This window comes from Procambarus clarkii, chromosome 10 (assembly GCF_040958095.1).
Source record: "Procambarus clarkii isolate CNS0578487 chromosome 10, FALCON_Pclarkii_2.0, whole genome shotgun sequence".
Taxonomy (NCBI): domain Eukaryota; kingdom Metazoa; phylum Arthropoda; class Malacostraca; order Decapoda; family Cambaridae; genus Procambarus; species Procambarus clarkii.
In genome coordinates this window covers 46,880,821-46,898,649 of record NC_091159.1, presented here as the reverse complement: position 1 = coordinate 46,898,649, position 17,829 = coordinate 46,880,821, and the positions used below count along the sequence as shown (strand labels likewise).

The 17,829-nt window shown below is 34.8% G+C and overlaps 2 protein-coding genes across 3 annotated transcripts in view; one reads left to right on the top strand and one right to left on the bottom strand.

Moving 5' to 3' along the window:
* LOC123774030 (uncharacterized) overlaps positions 1-17,829 on the top strand; it is an 85,846-nt gene that overhangs the window by 15,323 nt on the left and 52,694 nt on the right. The gene's annotated exons all lie outside the window — the stretch shown is intronic.
* LOC123774035 (zinc finger TRAF-type-containing protein 1 homolog) overlaps positions 8,838-17,829 on the bottom strand; it is a 31,295-nt gene continuing 22,303 nt past the window's right edge. Inside the window, exons 4-9 of one of the 2 annotated variants that reach the window (XM_045768148.2) lie at positions 16,662-16,770; positions 16,208-16,310; positions 14,448-14,608; positions 11,651-11,853; positions 10,219-10,248; positions 8,838-9,594 (exon numbers count right to left, since the gene is read on the bottom strand). In XM_045768148.2, coding sequence (XP_045624104.1) covers positions 9,567-9,594; positions 10,219-10,248; positions 11,651-11,853; positions 14,448-14,608; positions 16,208-16,310; positions 16,662-16,770 — 634 coding nt within the window. In that variant the 3' untranslated portion in view covers positions 8,838-9,566. The remainder of the gene's footprint in view (positions 9,595-10,218; positions 10,249-11,650; positions 11,854-14,447; positions 14,609-16,207; positions 16,311-16,661; positions 16,771-17,829) is intronic. The other variant, XM_045768155.2, reaches the window with a different exon arrangement.

Here is a 17,829-nt window from a genome sequence, read left to right as displayed (position 1 = left end):
ATATATATATATATATATATATATATATATATATATATATAATAATAATAATAATAATAATAACTTTTTATGTTCAAATACCCACAAATCCGAAAAAACATTTAAATTCTTTACAAAGATTTCAGGGGTGATTGTCACTAAGCGGGAGGTACCGGTAAACTTAGGCGCGGTCGCCATTCCAGTACGCGCTAGGTCGGCCATACACATCAACAAACTTCGTTTCCCAACGCAAAGTTCGTAACCCGATTCGGATTTTACAAAGAAATTAGACTCGTAACCCGAAAAGTTCGTAAAGAGGGACATTCGTAAGCTGAGGTGTCACTGTACTGTATAATCTAATAAGTTTCTAAAACACAAAAATGTGGAGTCAAGTGGAATCCTGATGAGAATGCAGTAGATACAAGAACTATTCACACTAATCCTTTCTCAACTTACATAACTTTGAAATTTACCAATTTCAATCCTTGGTATAAAAATGCCTACTCCCATTACTCCGAACTGGTACACTGCAGTCTTTGTCAGGCAAATTATGGGCTGCCTGTAATTCTTTAATAAAAGACTTGTGTAAAGAGTAGTCATCTTTTGGAACATTTTAACTCATTCATATTACCCTTTCATGGGTATATGTATTACTATGGGAAAGTATTTGTTAAGGGTAAAGAAACTGAGAAACTTTAATAATAATACAGTACAGTATTATATCTATAAGAGAATATACAGTATACATCTCTTTTGTCAGTCCAAGGCTGGAAACAACACACTTAGGGATATCCTCTCCCAACTTTCCACGGTGACTGGTGATGGATACGTGGAGAAAAAAAAAATTCTTTTTATATAAAAAATTATGAACTGATGTTGGAAAAAATCTACTCACCATAGATTAGCTGTACTTGGGGGGGAAGAAATGTTGATGACATCATGGAAATTAATCGCTCAAAGGCTCAATCGCCAGCCAGGTCTTGGGATGCGTTGACATGCAGCATCCAATATGCTACATAGGAATACTTGTTCTCATTTATTATTGTTATTTCTCGTCTTTTTTTTTTTTTTTGGGTGGAATGATGCCTGGTCGACCCAAGCTTAAATTTGACATGGTATTAGACAAGGTATGTATTTTAATTTTAAGTGCTGATACAGGTGCTGATAATAAAATAAAATGGAAAGTAAAACACTTATTGTTCTCTAAGATTCAATGGCAAAAGACAATGGTATTAAAACTCTTATTTATTAACATTTTCATTTTAGGTTAAACATTATTTACTGACTTTACACTCTATGAATTAAAAAAATGAAGTGCTATGATTCAAAATTATTCACCTAGAAATTATATAGTACAATACTTATAAATGAAAAATGCACTTCCAGAGGTGCATAAAGCAACAATCCTCTAAATAATACATAAATTTAAAAACTTTACAATGCAATATAGAACTGAGTGAAAAGTAATATGCAGTCTTATATACACTGAATGTTCAGTTCAATGTCGAGAGAAATCACAGAAGTCTTCTTGGCAATTTTTTTCATTTATGTTTACAATATGTTTGGTTGTGCACAAGGTCTACCTAACACAAACCATGTGTGCTACTTTTCTAACAACTTTCAGGTTTATAGTACGTATAAGTCTTAATGATACTTTTATAACAATAATAATATATAATACTACAATTAATAACTGAATAATTACGTAATGAATTTAATGAGATATTTAACAGCTTGTACAAGTAGAATTAAGCAGAGAGAAAAAACAAACAGATTTTTGCCTTTGATAAAGGATCTGAACGGGTTTGAAAGAGCTAATGCTTTGTTTCCCACTTTTTCAAATGTGGTCTTCCTGCATTTATGAATAATTAAATTTAGTTTTTACATTACAGTATAGTATTAGAGCAAAATAAACACCATCCTAATGCAATGTATTTCAAATGAAACAATATACATATATAAAATAAGCCATAACTTTGTAATAACGACTTCCTACACATATCATGGCTTGGCTTAGTTCTCATTAATTAAACAAAGCTGAATACCATGAGTGAAAATTAACAGTTCTATTATGTAACATACAGTATAGGAGGCCTGGTCGACGACCGGGCCGCGGGGACACCAAGCCCCGGAAGCACCTTAAGGTAACCACCTCAAGGTACAGTAAACTTAAAACATGCAAGACCAACTAAAGTCTTGAGAGTTTGATACAATGCATATTACCATATTGAGATTCTTATAACAAATATTTAAGTTAAATAAACGTTTCCTGTGGGAAAAGGAATTTAAGTGCATATGTGTGCCCCCCCCCCCCTCCAACCCCACATACACACGCAGCCAAGTGGACAGTGCTCTGGGGTCATAGTCCTAACGGCCTGGTTCGATTTCTGGTCAAGGCAGAAACAAATGGTCAGTTTCTTTCACCTGATGGCTCTGTTCACCTAGCAGTAAATTAGGTACCTGGGTATTAGATAGCTGCTATGGGCTGCATCCCTGGGAATGTGTGTGAAAAACATATGTAATAGATATGATAGAGTAAAAAAGGTCGGGAGTCAGCACGTTAGACAACTAACAGTTAGAAAGGCGGGGGTCCAAGAGCTAACCGCTCGATCCTGCAGGCACAAATAGTAAATACTCATGCAAACACACACACGTGGATGCTGAAATACTAAAGAAACTGTTCATGACTTTTGTGAGACCAAAATTGGAATATGCAGCAGTTATTTGGTGCCCATATCTCAAGAAGCACATCAGTAAACTGGAAAAGGTGCAAAGGCATACTACAAAATGGCTCCCAGAACTGAAAAACAAGTTATGAAGAGAGGCTAGAGGCATTAAACATGCTCATAAATAAATAAATATGAATTAAATATTCTAGAAGATACAAGAAAAAGAGATAAGAGTATTATGACCACCACTTACAAAATAATAGCAGGAATCGATCAAATTGACAAAGGGGAATTTCTGAAACCAGCAACCTCAAGGACAAGAGGACACAGATTCAAACTGTGGAAACAAAGGTGGCAAAAACAAGTATTGGAAAGCTTTCTTTTGCAAACAGAGTGGTAGACGATTGGAACAAGCTCAGTGAAAAGGTGGTGGAGGCCAAAACCATATTTAGTTTCAAAGCATTATACTACAAAGTACTGGGAAGACAGGACACCACTAGTGTAGCTCTCATCCTGTAACTACAATTAGGTAATTACACATACAAATAGTTAGCAAATTGTTCTGAAAGTGAATACTGTACATTATATATTGTGCAGATTCTAAGGGTTGTAAAAGAACCAAATCCTAAAAAGGGTTCCATATGATCCTTCACAGTGTTAAGTAGCAGCCAGAAGAGTACATTGTTGTGGTTGAACATGTATTTTGTGAGTACCTGAGCCACCATTAATTGTTGACCTTGTGGAATACATTTGTGGAGCCTTGGGTATTCATCATGAAATGTGCATGGATTCACAATGAAGGAACTCTTGTATCGGTTACAAAGAGCTGGAAAGAGATAATAATACCCATTGAAAAACTTAGTTGCAAGATACAAAGTGTTCAGATACAGCATTTCATTTATACAACTTTTAGTGTTTACACAAAATATCCTTTTTTTTCCTTATTTTGAGGACCACTGTGAACAACATGTTTAATCAATTGTTTACAGGATAGGAACTCCAGTTCCTGGGACCCATTTCCCACATTATAGCCAAAGTGCTCTGTGTATTAGTGCCTGTAGGTGATGTACCTGCCTGCTCATGAATCCTACAATCTACTAATATCCTATGTATGTACTTTTGCTTAAATAAAATGTCTATATTGGAAAAAAAAGAGAGAGAGAGAGAGAGGGGGGGGGAGGTGAGTGTGTGGGTGATTGTAATTAACTAGGTATAGTTTACAGGATGAAAGCTACACTCGTGGTGTCCCATCTTCCCAGCACTCTTTGTCATGTAACGTTTCAAAATTACCGACAAATATGTGTCTTTTCTGAGTACGTGCAAGTGTGCGTGCATGAAAAAAATATTTTCTCTCAAAATATCCCCTGATACCTAGACATGGGTGAGCTAATATTGATGAAGCCATGCTTCCTATACATATTTATACATGTTAAGGGGTCCCTGCAGTACTATCGGATTCGTCCTCGACACACAATAGAAAATTCCGGGTTCGAATCTCGGGTGCATTGGGTGCATTTCCTATCACCAAACCCTAAAAAGGGTGCCCCTGTTCATCTAGCAGTAAGTAGGTACCCATGAATTAGCCAGCTTGCTGTGGGAGGGCAGGTTGGGTTTGCATCCTGGGGGAAGGGGAAGGGGGTTCAGCAATTTGATGTAAGCCTAACGTGTATAAAACACACTGGCTGCCTGTTTCCCGACACAATGAATAATATAATTAAATTATAAGCACTGAAAATTTAACCCAAATGCATGAAAGTATTCCTCAAGTACAGTACCACATAAAGGTTAGAAAACAATTATATAATTATCTTTCTGATTTCTATGTACGTATAGCATCATTAATTATTTAATATAGCTCAACCATTACATTTTAATGTCTTAGTTTTATATAACTACCAAAGCATAATCTGAACTAAAAAAACATATTTTACACTCGCACACAATTTAAATTTTGTTTTTCTTCTAAGTAACTCATTCTGGTAAGTTCAAATGAAATGTTTGGTGAAATGTACATGTGGGTTCTGTGCCTCGTCCATACATGGAGTACATGTTCTCAGATACACACTCACCTTGGCATATACTCAATCTTCACATTATCAGATTGTTGTATATTTATGCTGAGTTCAAACACACACACACACACACACACACACACACACACACACACACACGTGATAACAGATTCACATCTACTCAAATTTATTATGCTACAGATCTTGTGAAATAGTTAACAACATGAAGCCCTATAAAAGTTTGAAGACATCACATACTGAGTAAAACTGCACAATTTTTATATGGACAGTAAACTACAATCTCAAAATTATATCAAATCCTATCTCTATGATAAAATTCCACCACTAAGCAATAACTAAATACACAAGCCAGAACATAATACTAATTTACATAAATAATATATACTTATTCTTGCACACAGTACTTGGAAATGGAGTTAACCCTTTATGGCTCTTTCAAAGAGGAAGTCTCAATATTTTATCACTGGGAGTTATACATCTACTCTGCATCCATACCAAACCTTGTGCACAACACAGCACAAAGTAGTAATCATTTATACAACATTTTAATTTGCATTGTTTATAAATCACCTTTCTTCATACTTACTGCACACACACACACGTGCGTGCACACACCCACACAAACACATAATACAGCTTCTTGAGATAGAGCTCAAGAAGCTCAGGAATCTGTACACCAGTAGAGTGACGGTTGAGTAGCAGGACCAAAGAGCCAAAGCTCAACCCCTCGCAAGCACAACTAGGTGAGTACATACACACTTTTTATGCTAGGTATGCAGACGAGGAGTCACAATAACGTGGCTGAAATATGTTGACCAAACCACTCATTAGAAAGTGAAAAGACGACGACGTTTCGGTCCGTCCTGAACCATTCACAGATTGATTGTGATAATCGACTTGAGAATGGTCCAGGACGGACTGAAACATCGTCGTCTTTTCACTTTCTAGTGTATGGTTTGGTCAACGTGCTAGGTATGCTGTGCTATGCTATATTACACTTTCCAATTTCAGAACTTCTTTTAAATACATGGATGTTGAAATACCTGTATTACAGAAATTATTCACGAACTTTGTGAGACCAAGGTTGAAATATGTAGTGGTTGTATGGTGCCCATATCTTAAGAAGCACATCAATAAACTGGAAAAGGTGCAAAGACATGCTACTAAATGGCTTCTGGAACTGAAAGACAAGAGCTACGAGGAGAGCTTAGAGGCATTAAATATGCCAAAACTAGATGATAGAAGAAAAAAGAAACAATACGATCACTACATACAAAATAGTAATGGAATCGATAAAATTGATAAGGAAGAATTCTCAAGATCTGGAACTTCAAGAACAAGAAGTCATAGATTTAAGTTAACAAAGCTGCCAAAGAAATATACGAAAATATGCTTTTACAAACAGAGTGGTAGACTGTTGGAACAAGTGCATATGGAGCTTGTTCATGTGGAACAAGAAGGTCCTGGAGGCCAAAACCATCATTAGTTTAAAAATGTTATATGCAAAGAAGTACTGGGAAGACGGGACACCACAAAGAATGTAATGTATGGGATGACTGCAGTACACTGCCCCAACCACCATACAAAAATTCACAGAACAAAGTATTTAAATTACTTTAAACTTTAAAATATCTACTCTTGTGAAATTATGTGTGTGTGTTCACATATCTTCTACACAAAAAATGATAAATATATAATGTTCATGTTTGAGTTATCAATTTTATTTTCCTTGTTAAAGGAATAGATATATGTGTTTTTGTTTTTTGTGTTTGTACACATGTGCTGTGGATGCACATCACACAACCCATCACAATAAGGCCAGATCTGGATGGGTGATCGTGCAGACAGCTTTGCCACTTGCTTGGGGGTATAATTGATAAGAATAATGCACTTCCTGTGCATGACCATGGTTAACTAACAACACATAATATACCATTAATGCATGTTTCAAGAAATTGGTCCACATGTGTTGTGATTATATATCATGTGTGTGCACAGATGTGTTAAAATTGTTTATCACATGTGTATATAGGTGTGTTATGATCATATATCACATGTGTATATAGATGTGTTGTGACTGTATATCACACTTGTGCAGATGTGTAGTGACAATATATTTGTATGCTAATCTGAATGTAACAGTACAGTATCTTAATTATGTATGTATATTTCTTTGTAAGTGCTTGAGTGTGGGTATGTGTATGTACAATTTTTACCAAATCATTTATTTTTTTCTAATATTGCAATAAATAATTCTCAATAACAATGTGAATTCAAGTAAGACACAGGCATATCACCACATTACATTACCTTATCCATTCTGAAATTCCATTTTTTAATTTGCTTGATTCAGATGACAAACACAATTATAAGGTTAAAACTATTTGCAAGCAAATGAAATGTTCACGTTTGAGTTATCAATTTTATTTTCCTTGTTCATATCTATGAGAAGGGGGAACTAAGATTATAAAATCACAGAGATTCCTATAAAAAGCCCTAGGAAATGTCACATGGGAATCACAGGATCAAAGCTCGTGCTAGCTTACAGAATAAGACCTCTTCTCCCATCAACCTTTACAGTGTATGTAAGCTTTGCAGCCTAAGTAGCAGCCAACTATATTTTTACATTTATTAACAGTTGCTAAATAGGGAGAACATGATTTTACACGCTTTGGGCCAAATGTTTATAACTTTCACATTTTCTTCGTCTATAGAGAACAAATTGTGACCCCAGATGGTTCAGAGTGAGGAAATTACAGAAATCTACCTAATATAGGAGAGAATACACATTATATATACTGTACTGTATATGTATTTACAGTGTGTGTGTGTGTGTGTTTTTGTATGTGTGTATGTATGTATGTATGTTTGTGTGTGTGTGTGTGTGATTATTTTATATATATATATATATATATATATATATATAAATAAAATATATATATATATAGTCGTACCTAGTAGCCAGAATGCACTTCTCAGCCTACTATGCAAGGCCCGATTTGCCTAACAAGCCAAGTTTTACTGAATTAATATATTTTCTCTAATTTTTATCTTACGAAATGATAAAGCTACCCATTTCATTATGTATGAGGTCAATTTTTTTTATTGGAGTTAAAATTAACGTAGATATATGACCGAACCTAACCAACCCTACCTAACCTAACCTATCTTTATAGGTTAGGTTAGGTTAGGTAGCCGAAAAAGTTAGGTTAGGTGAGGTTAGGTAGGTTAGGTAGTCGAAAAAAATATTAATTCATGAAAACTTTGCTTATTAGGCAAATCGGGCCTTGCATAGTAGGCTGAGAAGTGCATTCTGGCTACTAGGTACGACATTATATATGTATGTCATACCTAGTAGCCAGAACATACTACTTGGCCTACTATGCAAGGCCCAATTTGCCTAATAGGCCGAGTGATTTTTTTTATTTTCAATAAATTGTTTCCAATTAGTTTATTTTAATTATTATTATATTATTATATTAGGAACATAAATTATTGATGAAGTTGTGTTAGTTTAGGTTAGGTTAAGATAGGTTAGGTTGGGTTGCTTAGGTTCGGTCATATATCTACGTTACTTTTAACTCAAATTTAAACAAATTAACTTATACATAATGAAATAGCCAGATTAATCATTTCGTAAAAAAAATTGAAAAATATATAAATTCAATAAAACTTGACTTATTAGGCAAATTGGGCCTTGCATAGTAGGCCAAGTACAACATTCTGGCTACTAGGTACAATATTATATATATATATATATATATATATATATATATATATATACAGGGGCACCTCGTTTAACGAGCGGCTCTATCTACGAGCATTTCGAGTAACAAGCAAGCCACTCGCAGAACATTTGTCTCTACTAACAAGCTTTTCCTCGATTAACGAGCGTTTCTGCTGGTTTTCAGACACCTTTTACGACAGTTTTGTTGTTGTTTCACAAGACGAGTTTTCCACATGACGAGCTCGGTGCCGGAACGGATTAAACTTGTTAATCGAGGTGCCACTGTGTATATATATATATATATATATATATGTATATATATATATATATATATATATATATATATGTATATATATATATATATATATATATATATATATATATATATATATATATATATAATATATATATATATATATATATATATATATATATATATATAATATATATATATATATATATAAAGCATATGCATATACAGTATGCATTCAAATTTACATACCATGTGTGTGTGAGTAATGTCGTATCTAATAGCTAGAACAGCACTGCTAGACCTGATAACCAAGTATTGTTTTGCCCAACAGTGATTATCAAATATTTAAAAATTAACCAACCCTTAATAATATTAACAGATATCAACTTAATGATTTACTAAATTGGAATTAGTTTTAATTATATCAGGGTATACTTGGAAAAATAGGCCTATTTAGTTTAGGTCATATTGTTATGTTAGTTTTGGTTAAAATAAAATAAAAAGTATTTTATTCATTAAATTAAGAATATCTGTGAATCCACTATTTAAAATCTTTGGAACAAAATTAGCTTGATACGACACACACACACACACACACACACACTATGCTCATGGCTCTCATCCTGGAACTACACTTAGGCAATTACACACACACACACACACAAACACAAGCCCACACAAACTATATATATATTTCTTTCATACACAAATTATTTTCAGCTGGCATTGCTAACACCAAGATTTAGTATATAAACAAATATACCTTAAAAAAAAAAAAGATGATGCGAGTTTTTTGAGCATACACATGGTGGGGTCAGCCAATGAATATCGTGGCACATACTCGGGGTCAACATCTTAATACACTGTAGTGCCACAGTGTGCCAGGGCCGGGAACCCCCAACCTTTTATTTGGTAACCATGCCCATCATCAACCTGGCAAAGATATAAAACAAAATAGTTAATATTGCGCTTCAATATTTTTGAATACTGTAATTTGACAAATGTTCCTTTAAAATTTTTACAGAAACAAAAGAAGGCGTGGTAATTAGGCGGGTACTGATTGAAAAGTAATGAGGCTAGACCAGTACTTTTCAAAGTGATTTACTATATTTTATAACTTGCCACATAAGTATTTTGATAGTGCCTACACTACATCACTTATTATGCTTGATACATCCTTGTTCTCAGTCCTATACTATATATACAAATTCTACAACAATAATAATAATAATAATAATGATAATAATAATAATAATTTCTCCCTTGTTACAACACCCAAGTTACAATAACAGTTCTTATTGTAGAATTCGTGTTTTACTACAAGCTTCATAGCAATTTGATCCTTGTGTATACAACACGAGTGTTGGGCAGAAACTACCCAATGCACACAACTTGATTATGGAAAAACTAATTTCAAAATTATAATCATGGAATTCTTCCTTTCCAACCATTCTTAATCTTTTCATCATTGACCTTAATCTTTTCATCTATTGAAAAAATTGAGAATGATTTTTTCTGACATCATAAAGGCTGGTTTAACTGTGACATATACATTACATATTTTCTTGAAGGGAAGTTGGGCGCATTCTGAAAAAAAGAAGATAACAAATGTGTTTATGTGTGGGTTATGGAAGTTGTATGACGTGTCCAGCACATCCTTGAGAATACTGTACTTTCAAAACATTGATTTTGCTCAAGTTTCCAGGGAGTTTGATGTAAATTATGAGAGAAGTGACAAATTAAAACTGAAGATTTGAAACCGTACAGAATTTTTATGTCCTAGCAAATAGAGTGGCAGCATAAATCAAGATGAAAAATATTGAAGAGCAAGTGTTTAAGGTCAAGACTGCACAGAGAAAGAAATATTTGCATTAGACAAAAGATAAACAATCTGCAAAAACTTTTGATAAAAATGGGTGCATTTGCCCTCAGTGAAATAAGTCTTGAAATATCTTCCAAAAATATAAGCTTGACTTCGTCCACTATGACGACGCTGGAGCCCAAACCTGGGAGAAAGGCATGTTTGAAAAGGAATTAGGAGTCTAACCAGGAGAAATCTTGTGGATTGATGCTTCGTCCTTTAAAGCTGCACAACTGACAGCCTTTCAAACAATTTTTTTTTGTCAAAGACAATTCTTTGGTAAAGGCAGGAGTTATCAAGTACTAAAGGTAAAGAGGAGTTATCACAAAAGTACTAGATTTGGTCATTAAATTTTGAATATTGACTACATCAAAACTAGCCAAGAGATTAAGATAAACTTTATATAGGCAGACTAAATCTAAGCATGCACAGGCCTACTATTGTTGTAGTTTCACTAACATTTATTGTTATGTGACAAAGTTTAATGAAATATAACAAATTTAAAGAGAGATTCCACAAAATATTAACACCACTGGATAAAGCAAATAAAAAATACTTGAATAGAAATGCAATTACAGTATTAGGAAAACAACTGACTTGCCATAACACCATTCCCATAGATCTAATGAGTTTGTAATAATTACGGAATGTATCAGTGCTATACTGTATATAAATGGCCAAATGTGAGAAGTTGATTATGCATACCATAAAATTAAATTAACTCAGATGAAATATAGCTGGACTGCAAATACAGATTTCCATGCAGAAACTTCTTTACCATTGTATCATAAATACACACCAAAATATTATCGCACATATATACCAGCATCACATATGCACAACTTCAACTTTTCTTGAGAGATACACCAGAAAATGAAAGTTGATTGTATGATGCATGTTTGAAGACAGCAACATAGCCTATCTTTGCTACTTACTGTGGAAATATAAATATTAATTGTAAGAGTTTGAATTTCACATTCAGTTAATAGAGAATCAATAAATAAATCATCTTGTGTCTGCTGTGGAATGTGTAGTGATAACTGTTCTTCGTTAATTAATTTCCAGCCATTTACTTGCACTGAAAGAAAGAACTCCAATGAAAAACACTAGAAAAATGTGAACACTTACCTGAAGTCAATAATGCGGGCAGCCAGAAGTTTATTACATTCTGCACTGTCAGGCAGCGGCAAGGCAAAAAAGGGACTCTCGCTGCCGCTTTCAGTAAATTCAAACTGGCATATGTGTGGATCGACACGCATGTCTCCGAAAGGCCCTCGAAGAATCATGAAGTGAACTGTCATGGGACTGCTAGGTTTATTCTTCACAATCAACTTGAAAAAAGAAAAAAGGGTACATACATTTACTAGAATAGAATAGGTCTATGGAGTCTTATGAGAATGGGATCACACTAATACTGCAATGAAATAACAAGTTATAGCTTGGCAATTTAAAAATCAGCACTGTTCAAACAATGGAACAATGCACTTACCACAAAATTAAATAATTAACATTTTGTTGTGTATCATCAGTTGAACATCAGTTAATAAAGATCATATTTTTCATATGTGGGATTAATAAAATAAACAAAAACACCTTCAGTATTTACAATTAGTCAGTATCAGTAAATATTAGTATGGGAAACAGCAGTTAGGTAAGAGAAGAAAGTAAAAGATAAAATGTAAAAAAGACTGTGTAACAAAGTGTTCCTCAGAACTAGTCCATTACTTGCTCCTCGAGCCAACACCCATAGAATACCCAGGACATGCAAACCTGTCCCCACCATGACAAGTATCTTTGCAAATAAACTTACTACATAACCTGGGGGTGAAAACTGAGGAGAATTCTCATTCCAACACAAAGTGACCAAAGATAATCCTTTCACTCAGACATTACTGCCACATTCACCACTGGCCACTAATCCCAACAGAAAACATGGTAGTCATATGTTTCAACACACTTCCTCAATGTACAATTTTGACAAGAATGAGGATAATGGGCCCTGGAGAACCTTACCAGGGCCTCACAAAAACACAACCATCAGTCTGTGAATTAACTAATGGGAGCTAGGCACTTGTGCTGGATTCAGTGGTATAGGCCTATACATTTCAGATAAAGAGGTATCATGGATACATCACGCTTCTCTGTCATGATGATTGCAAACTGACCCTCAAGGTCTCGGGTTTATCGTCCCTTGGTGGCTTATGCACTGTCTACACCTCTCACGATAGTGGATGCCTGGACACTTAGTTTCTACTACATGAATGCTTAAACTTCATATCTAATCATACACTGGATTCACGAAGACCAATTGTGGCATAACTACACTGCTAGTACTGTAATGAGAGCTTCACGGGCATCCGACATGCTAGACCTCGGTCTAGGCATAAGAATTATAGGACATGCACTCTGGCTTTGTACATTCCGGGGCACTCAAGGGTGAATTTCCCAACTGAGTGCACTGCAATGTGTCAAAGTCAACTGTCGAAAATTACTCCTTACACTGCCAAAAACCTAACAAATCTTAGATCCAAGGATGAATAGGAACATGCTAATAAATGTTCAGTAGATCCAGGGACACCATCCGGGAGTTGGCCTTCAAAACCAGGTTGATATGATCTGAGGTAATCGTGCAGAAAGTTAGACAAGGAATGAAGTGATTCAAACATGAATGGCCAAGAATATAACTGCAGGCTCTGGTGAGTCTCATTTGGTGACTAGGAGTAACCAGGATGCCCATCACAGTGCAGGGGGTTAATGTGACTACTCTGGCATCCAACTATATTCTGTGATGACCAAGAGGAACTGCAGGGTAAACTGCTGGCCCTGAACCCCTGACACCAAAGGAGGGGTCGAGGACCACCACTGCAGGACCGGGGATATCACCCAGATGACCCTCACATCATGGGATCAAGAATTGGTAAAATGAGGCAGACATTCCTCAACAGCACTGTCAAAGGAGTGAACAACGAAAGAACCTTCCCTCAAAACATAAGCGATGCTGAAAGAACCGAAGATATTTGAAGAACCGATATAGATCCTTGGAAAATTAGAGGCAAAAAAGGGGGGTGAAGGACAAAAGGGAGGACAAAGGGACAAAGATCAAGTCAAATCTAAGGTATGGATCAGAACAGCCCAATAACAAAACAGATGTCTGGCACTACCTCCCAAAGGAGAGGAATAAGCAACTTGGGAAGTGCCTGCGAGGCCCTACCAACAGACAACAAGGATGCAACTCAGGCAGGCATTAAGAAAAATGGGTAAAATATAGGAAAGGTTACAAGCAAGGAATGGAGAAAAGAAGAAGAAAAGGAATAAGATAATCAAGAAAAAGTAAGAAAAATAATGTACAAAATCTAGTAACATAACATTAATAGCAGAAAGAAGATCCTAGAGAGGCTACAGCTAAGTCAGATCATGTTTGTTAAGTAGGTTCGAATATTTAATTAATGTGCTGTGAAATGAAAATCAATCGCAACAAAGTGGTCAATTGCACAAAAACCACTTTTGTTTTTCATTACATGACTTCATAATGGTCCAGGACAAACCGAAACATGTCAGTGTGTCAATTTCAGATTTGTGGGTTGGGTGTCAACTTTTCAACCATGTTATTGTGACTCCATCTGAATAATTATCATTCCTAATTATTCAGATGGCAAGGGGATTCTGTTTCATAATTTGCCCTTTTGTTTTATAGCAAATTTATCATTTGGCAGCAGATTGGGAATTCTCCACTGTCTTCATTCTCGAGGCTGCATAACTTAAGACCATTTACAAAGATGCCTGTCATGGTTAAGAAAAAAGTTGATAAGAACCTGTCAAAGAGGTTAAACACATTACAGCGTTTAAAAAAAAAAGTATAGGTTTTCTATAATTTTTTACAACAAAAAGTTAAATAACAGATACTAAAGGACTGTTATCTAGTTACCTGGTACGTAATAAATCTGTTACATGTAAGGTGAGGATCCTTTTGGTTGTCATTGAGGCGTGCCTTTATCACCCACTGGTAGCCTAAAGCCGAGAACCGGCTTGTCTCGTAGAACAGCTTATGGATAAATTCATCTGTCCGGTAAGGTTTCAGCTGCAAATCTTTTGAGAAAACATAAATTACAAGATATTGTTGTCAAAGTTAAACTGTATTGCATTATAAAAATACAATTTAGAAACCAGGGACAACTTTAGTACTCCTGAAGACATATAAAGAATAGTAACGTATTGAAAGAGAAGCAATGTTGAATTTGATGATACTAAATATATAACAATTTAAAAAACTAACTATTTATAAATGTTTGTACATTTATAGTTGGGTACGTTACAAAAGTTTACAGTAAATTATTTACACGAGTCATAATAAAAACATATAATGTCTATAAATTATATACTGTATATGCAAGATTTAGATTTAGAAGATACATTTATCAGTGACTTAATAAAATTACATTTTGTCAAATTATGAATCAGAAACTATGTTCATAACAACTTATAGAAATCATTACAATAATGGTCGAACTCAACAGGTGTACAAGTAATCTAAATCAAACTACACTAAACTTCACTACAAACTACACTAAACTACACTACAAACTACACATACAACATAAAGTGTGCCAAAATCGGGACAAAATCCCATCCCAAATCCTTATCCTGATCCCTTCCAAGTGCTATATAGTCGTAATGGCTTGGCTCTTTCTCCTGATAGTACCCTTATCCTAATCCCTTCCAAGTGCTATATAGTCGTAATAGTTTGGCACTTTCTCCTGATAGTACCACTTCCCTTACAATTTGAAAAGTAATATACTGTATATTGGAAAAAATAAAGTAGTTTACTTTTCAGTGATTAATCTTTCTTTTAACAAAAACTCTTTGACAACTAGTTTAAGTCTTGTTTTCAAAGGATCGATGTGATAAAATTGAACATTTATAATGTATTTAAAATATGTATACATTTATTATACATACATGCTAATACACATGTGCATGCATGCACACACATGCCCACTTACACATACATGCAGACAGACACCCAAACAAATGCAAACAAACACAGACACACGTGAAAAAGCTGGAAGATAGAAGAAAAAAAAAGAGATGATATGATCACCACTTACAAATATTATCAGGAATCAACCAAATTGACAAAGAGGAATTCCTGAAACCAGCAACTTCAAGAACAAGACGACACAGATTCAAGCTAAGGAAACCAAGGTGCCAAAAATATTACAAAATTTTCTTTTGCTATCAGTGGCAGACCATTGGAACAAACGAGAAGGTGGTCGAGGCCAAAACGGTCAGTAGTTTCACAGCGTTATACGACAAAGAGTACTGGGAAGAGGAGACACCACGAGCGTAGCTCTCATCCTGTAACTACACTCTACACTTAGGTAATTACACACTTTAATGCACAATATGCATACCCAACAACACAACAGATCACATCACAAGCTCATACAATGTAATACACAATACAACATATAACATGATGCAACACAACACACAATGCAATGCAGCACATGTAGTAATCATTTATATATTCACATTTGCTCACCCATATTAATACATTCCAAAGACAGAAACATATAAATATTTCTTCATCATCCAACAAAGCACAAGCACACTTATAATACAATGAAAAGTTACTATATAAAATATGGTTTCCATATGAAACTATCCTGGATAACTGGTTCTCACCATTAAATGTGATCTTTTCAAATGAAAGTACTGACATAATTTGATTGAAAGTCTTGGAGGCCTCCTCTGCAGTCTCCGCCTGTCTTTGCAGGTGTGAGAAAACCTGAATAGTATAGAGCATTAGTGGGTTCAGCCCCATTACAGATGCACATGATTAGCAATTATCTAATAAGTTTTGCTTTAGTAATACTGTAAGATAAAGTTACCAACTTCATTTGAATCTTAATTTATGTACAGTAACGTATAAATCCTACATGTTTAATCATGTACAGTAATTATTTCAGATATTAAACAAAGCTGTATATTAACAAAAATGTATAGATGAATAATGTCCAGTACTTCCATATTTACTCTGTCGAAATTAAACTGAATATGTGAATTTCAAAGACTAGTGACACAGCATATTGAATATGTGTTGTGTTGAAAATAAGTAGAGGAGTGCGTGCATGCCGACCTGTTCCCCCGTGTGCGAGGGGTGCTGACACTGCTGCTCGTGACTGGTAACATCGTGATGTGGACCTCGCCACCCACACCCAAGAACATTATACTGGCAATGCACTGGTCTGCAACATACACACTTATTATGTAAATATTCATATTATATGAATGTAATTTAACTCGAGTCAAATTTATAAAATTTGTAAGAAAATAAACAAGGTCTCCTGTAATAAAAATATTGGGAAATTAAAATCATCTGGGAATCGATTTTATTAAATTTCTTAACGTTAGGAACAGCAACCATGGGTTTAAGATTTTCACTTGCCCAAATAGCGTGGAATATTAATAGCAAATTTTAAAGGATGAAATGTTTCATGTGCTATATTTTAATGTACTATACACTGAAGTACTGTACAATTTTTTTTATGCAAAAAATTACTGTAATATGTATGTATTTTATTTATTTATATACATATACAAGAAGGTACAATGGGTTGTGAAAGTACATAAGTTGGTAATTCAGTGGAACATTGGTGCAAAGCCACTAGCACGAAATGTTTCGAGCAGATCCTTAAGCTAACAAATAAGTGGTATCTTTACATACAACAGAATTTAAATTCACCTCAGCTGAATTGAAATTAATTAAATTCAGCTACATCAGCATGAAGGGATAATGAAATGCCTGTTTCTAATGGCTCTTTGGTGGCTCATTAATGCTTCATTAATGCTTGCTGTCTGGTAAGCTCCACCCAGTTACAATCATGCAAGGCCCTTAAGTGTCATAAATAAGCCTACCAGGGACCACAAACCAGATCCTAGCCCCCCCCCCCCCCCTTTTTAGAGTGAGGCAGGAGATTGAAAATCACCCAAACCAAGAAATGGCCATATTTATGTTTTTATTTAATTTAGTCCTCATTTAAGCTTTTAATGAAGTTCTATTATTTGCCACTTTCCACGCAGTATGTTATTAATGTTATCCAATTTGAGTGCACCTCTGGTGTCATTGCTGGAATTATGTCCATTCCCATGTCTTCGTCTCTTTGCGGTTTTTATAAGCGTCTGTCTTATTGTTTACATTCTTTCTGGTCTTCAGTCTCCCAATCTTCATTATCTTACACTTGCTGCTGAGGAGGATGATGATATTTAATTAGGTTCATCATATTCATGATATGATTCATGGTTCA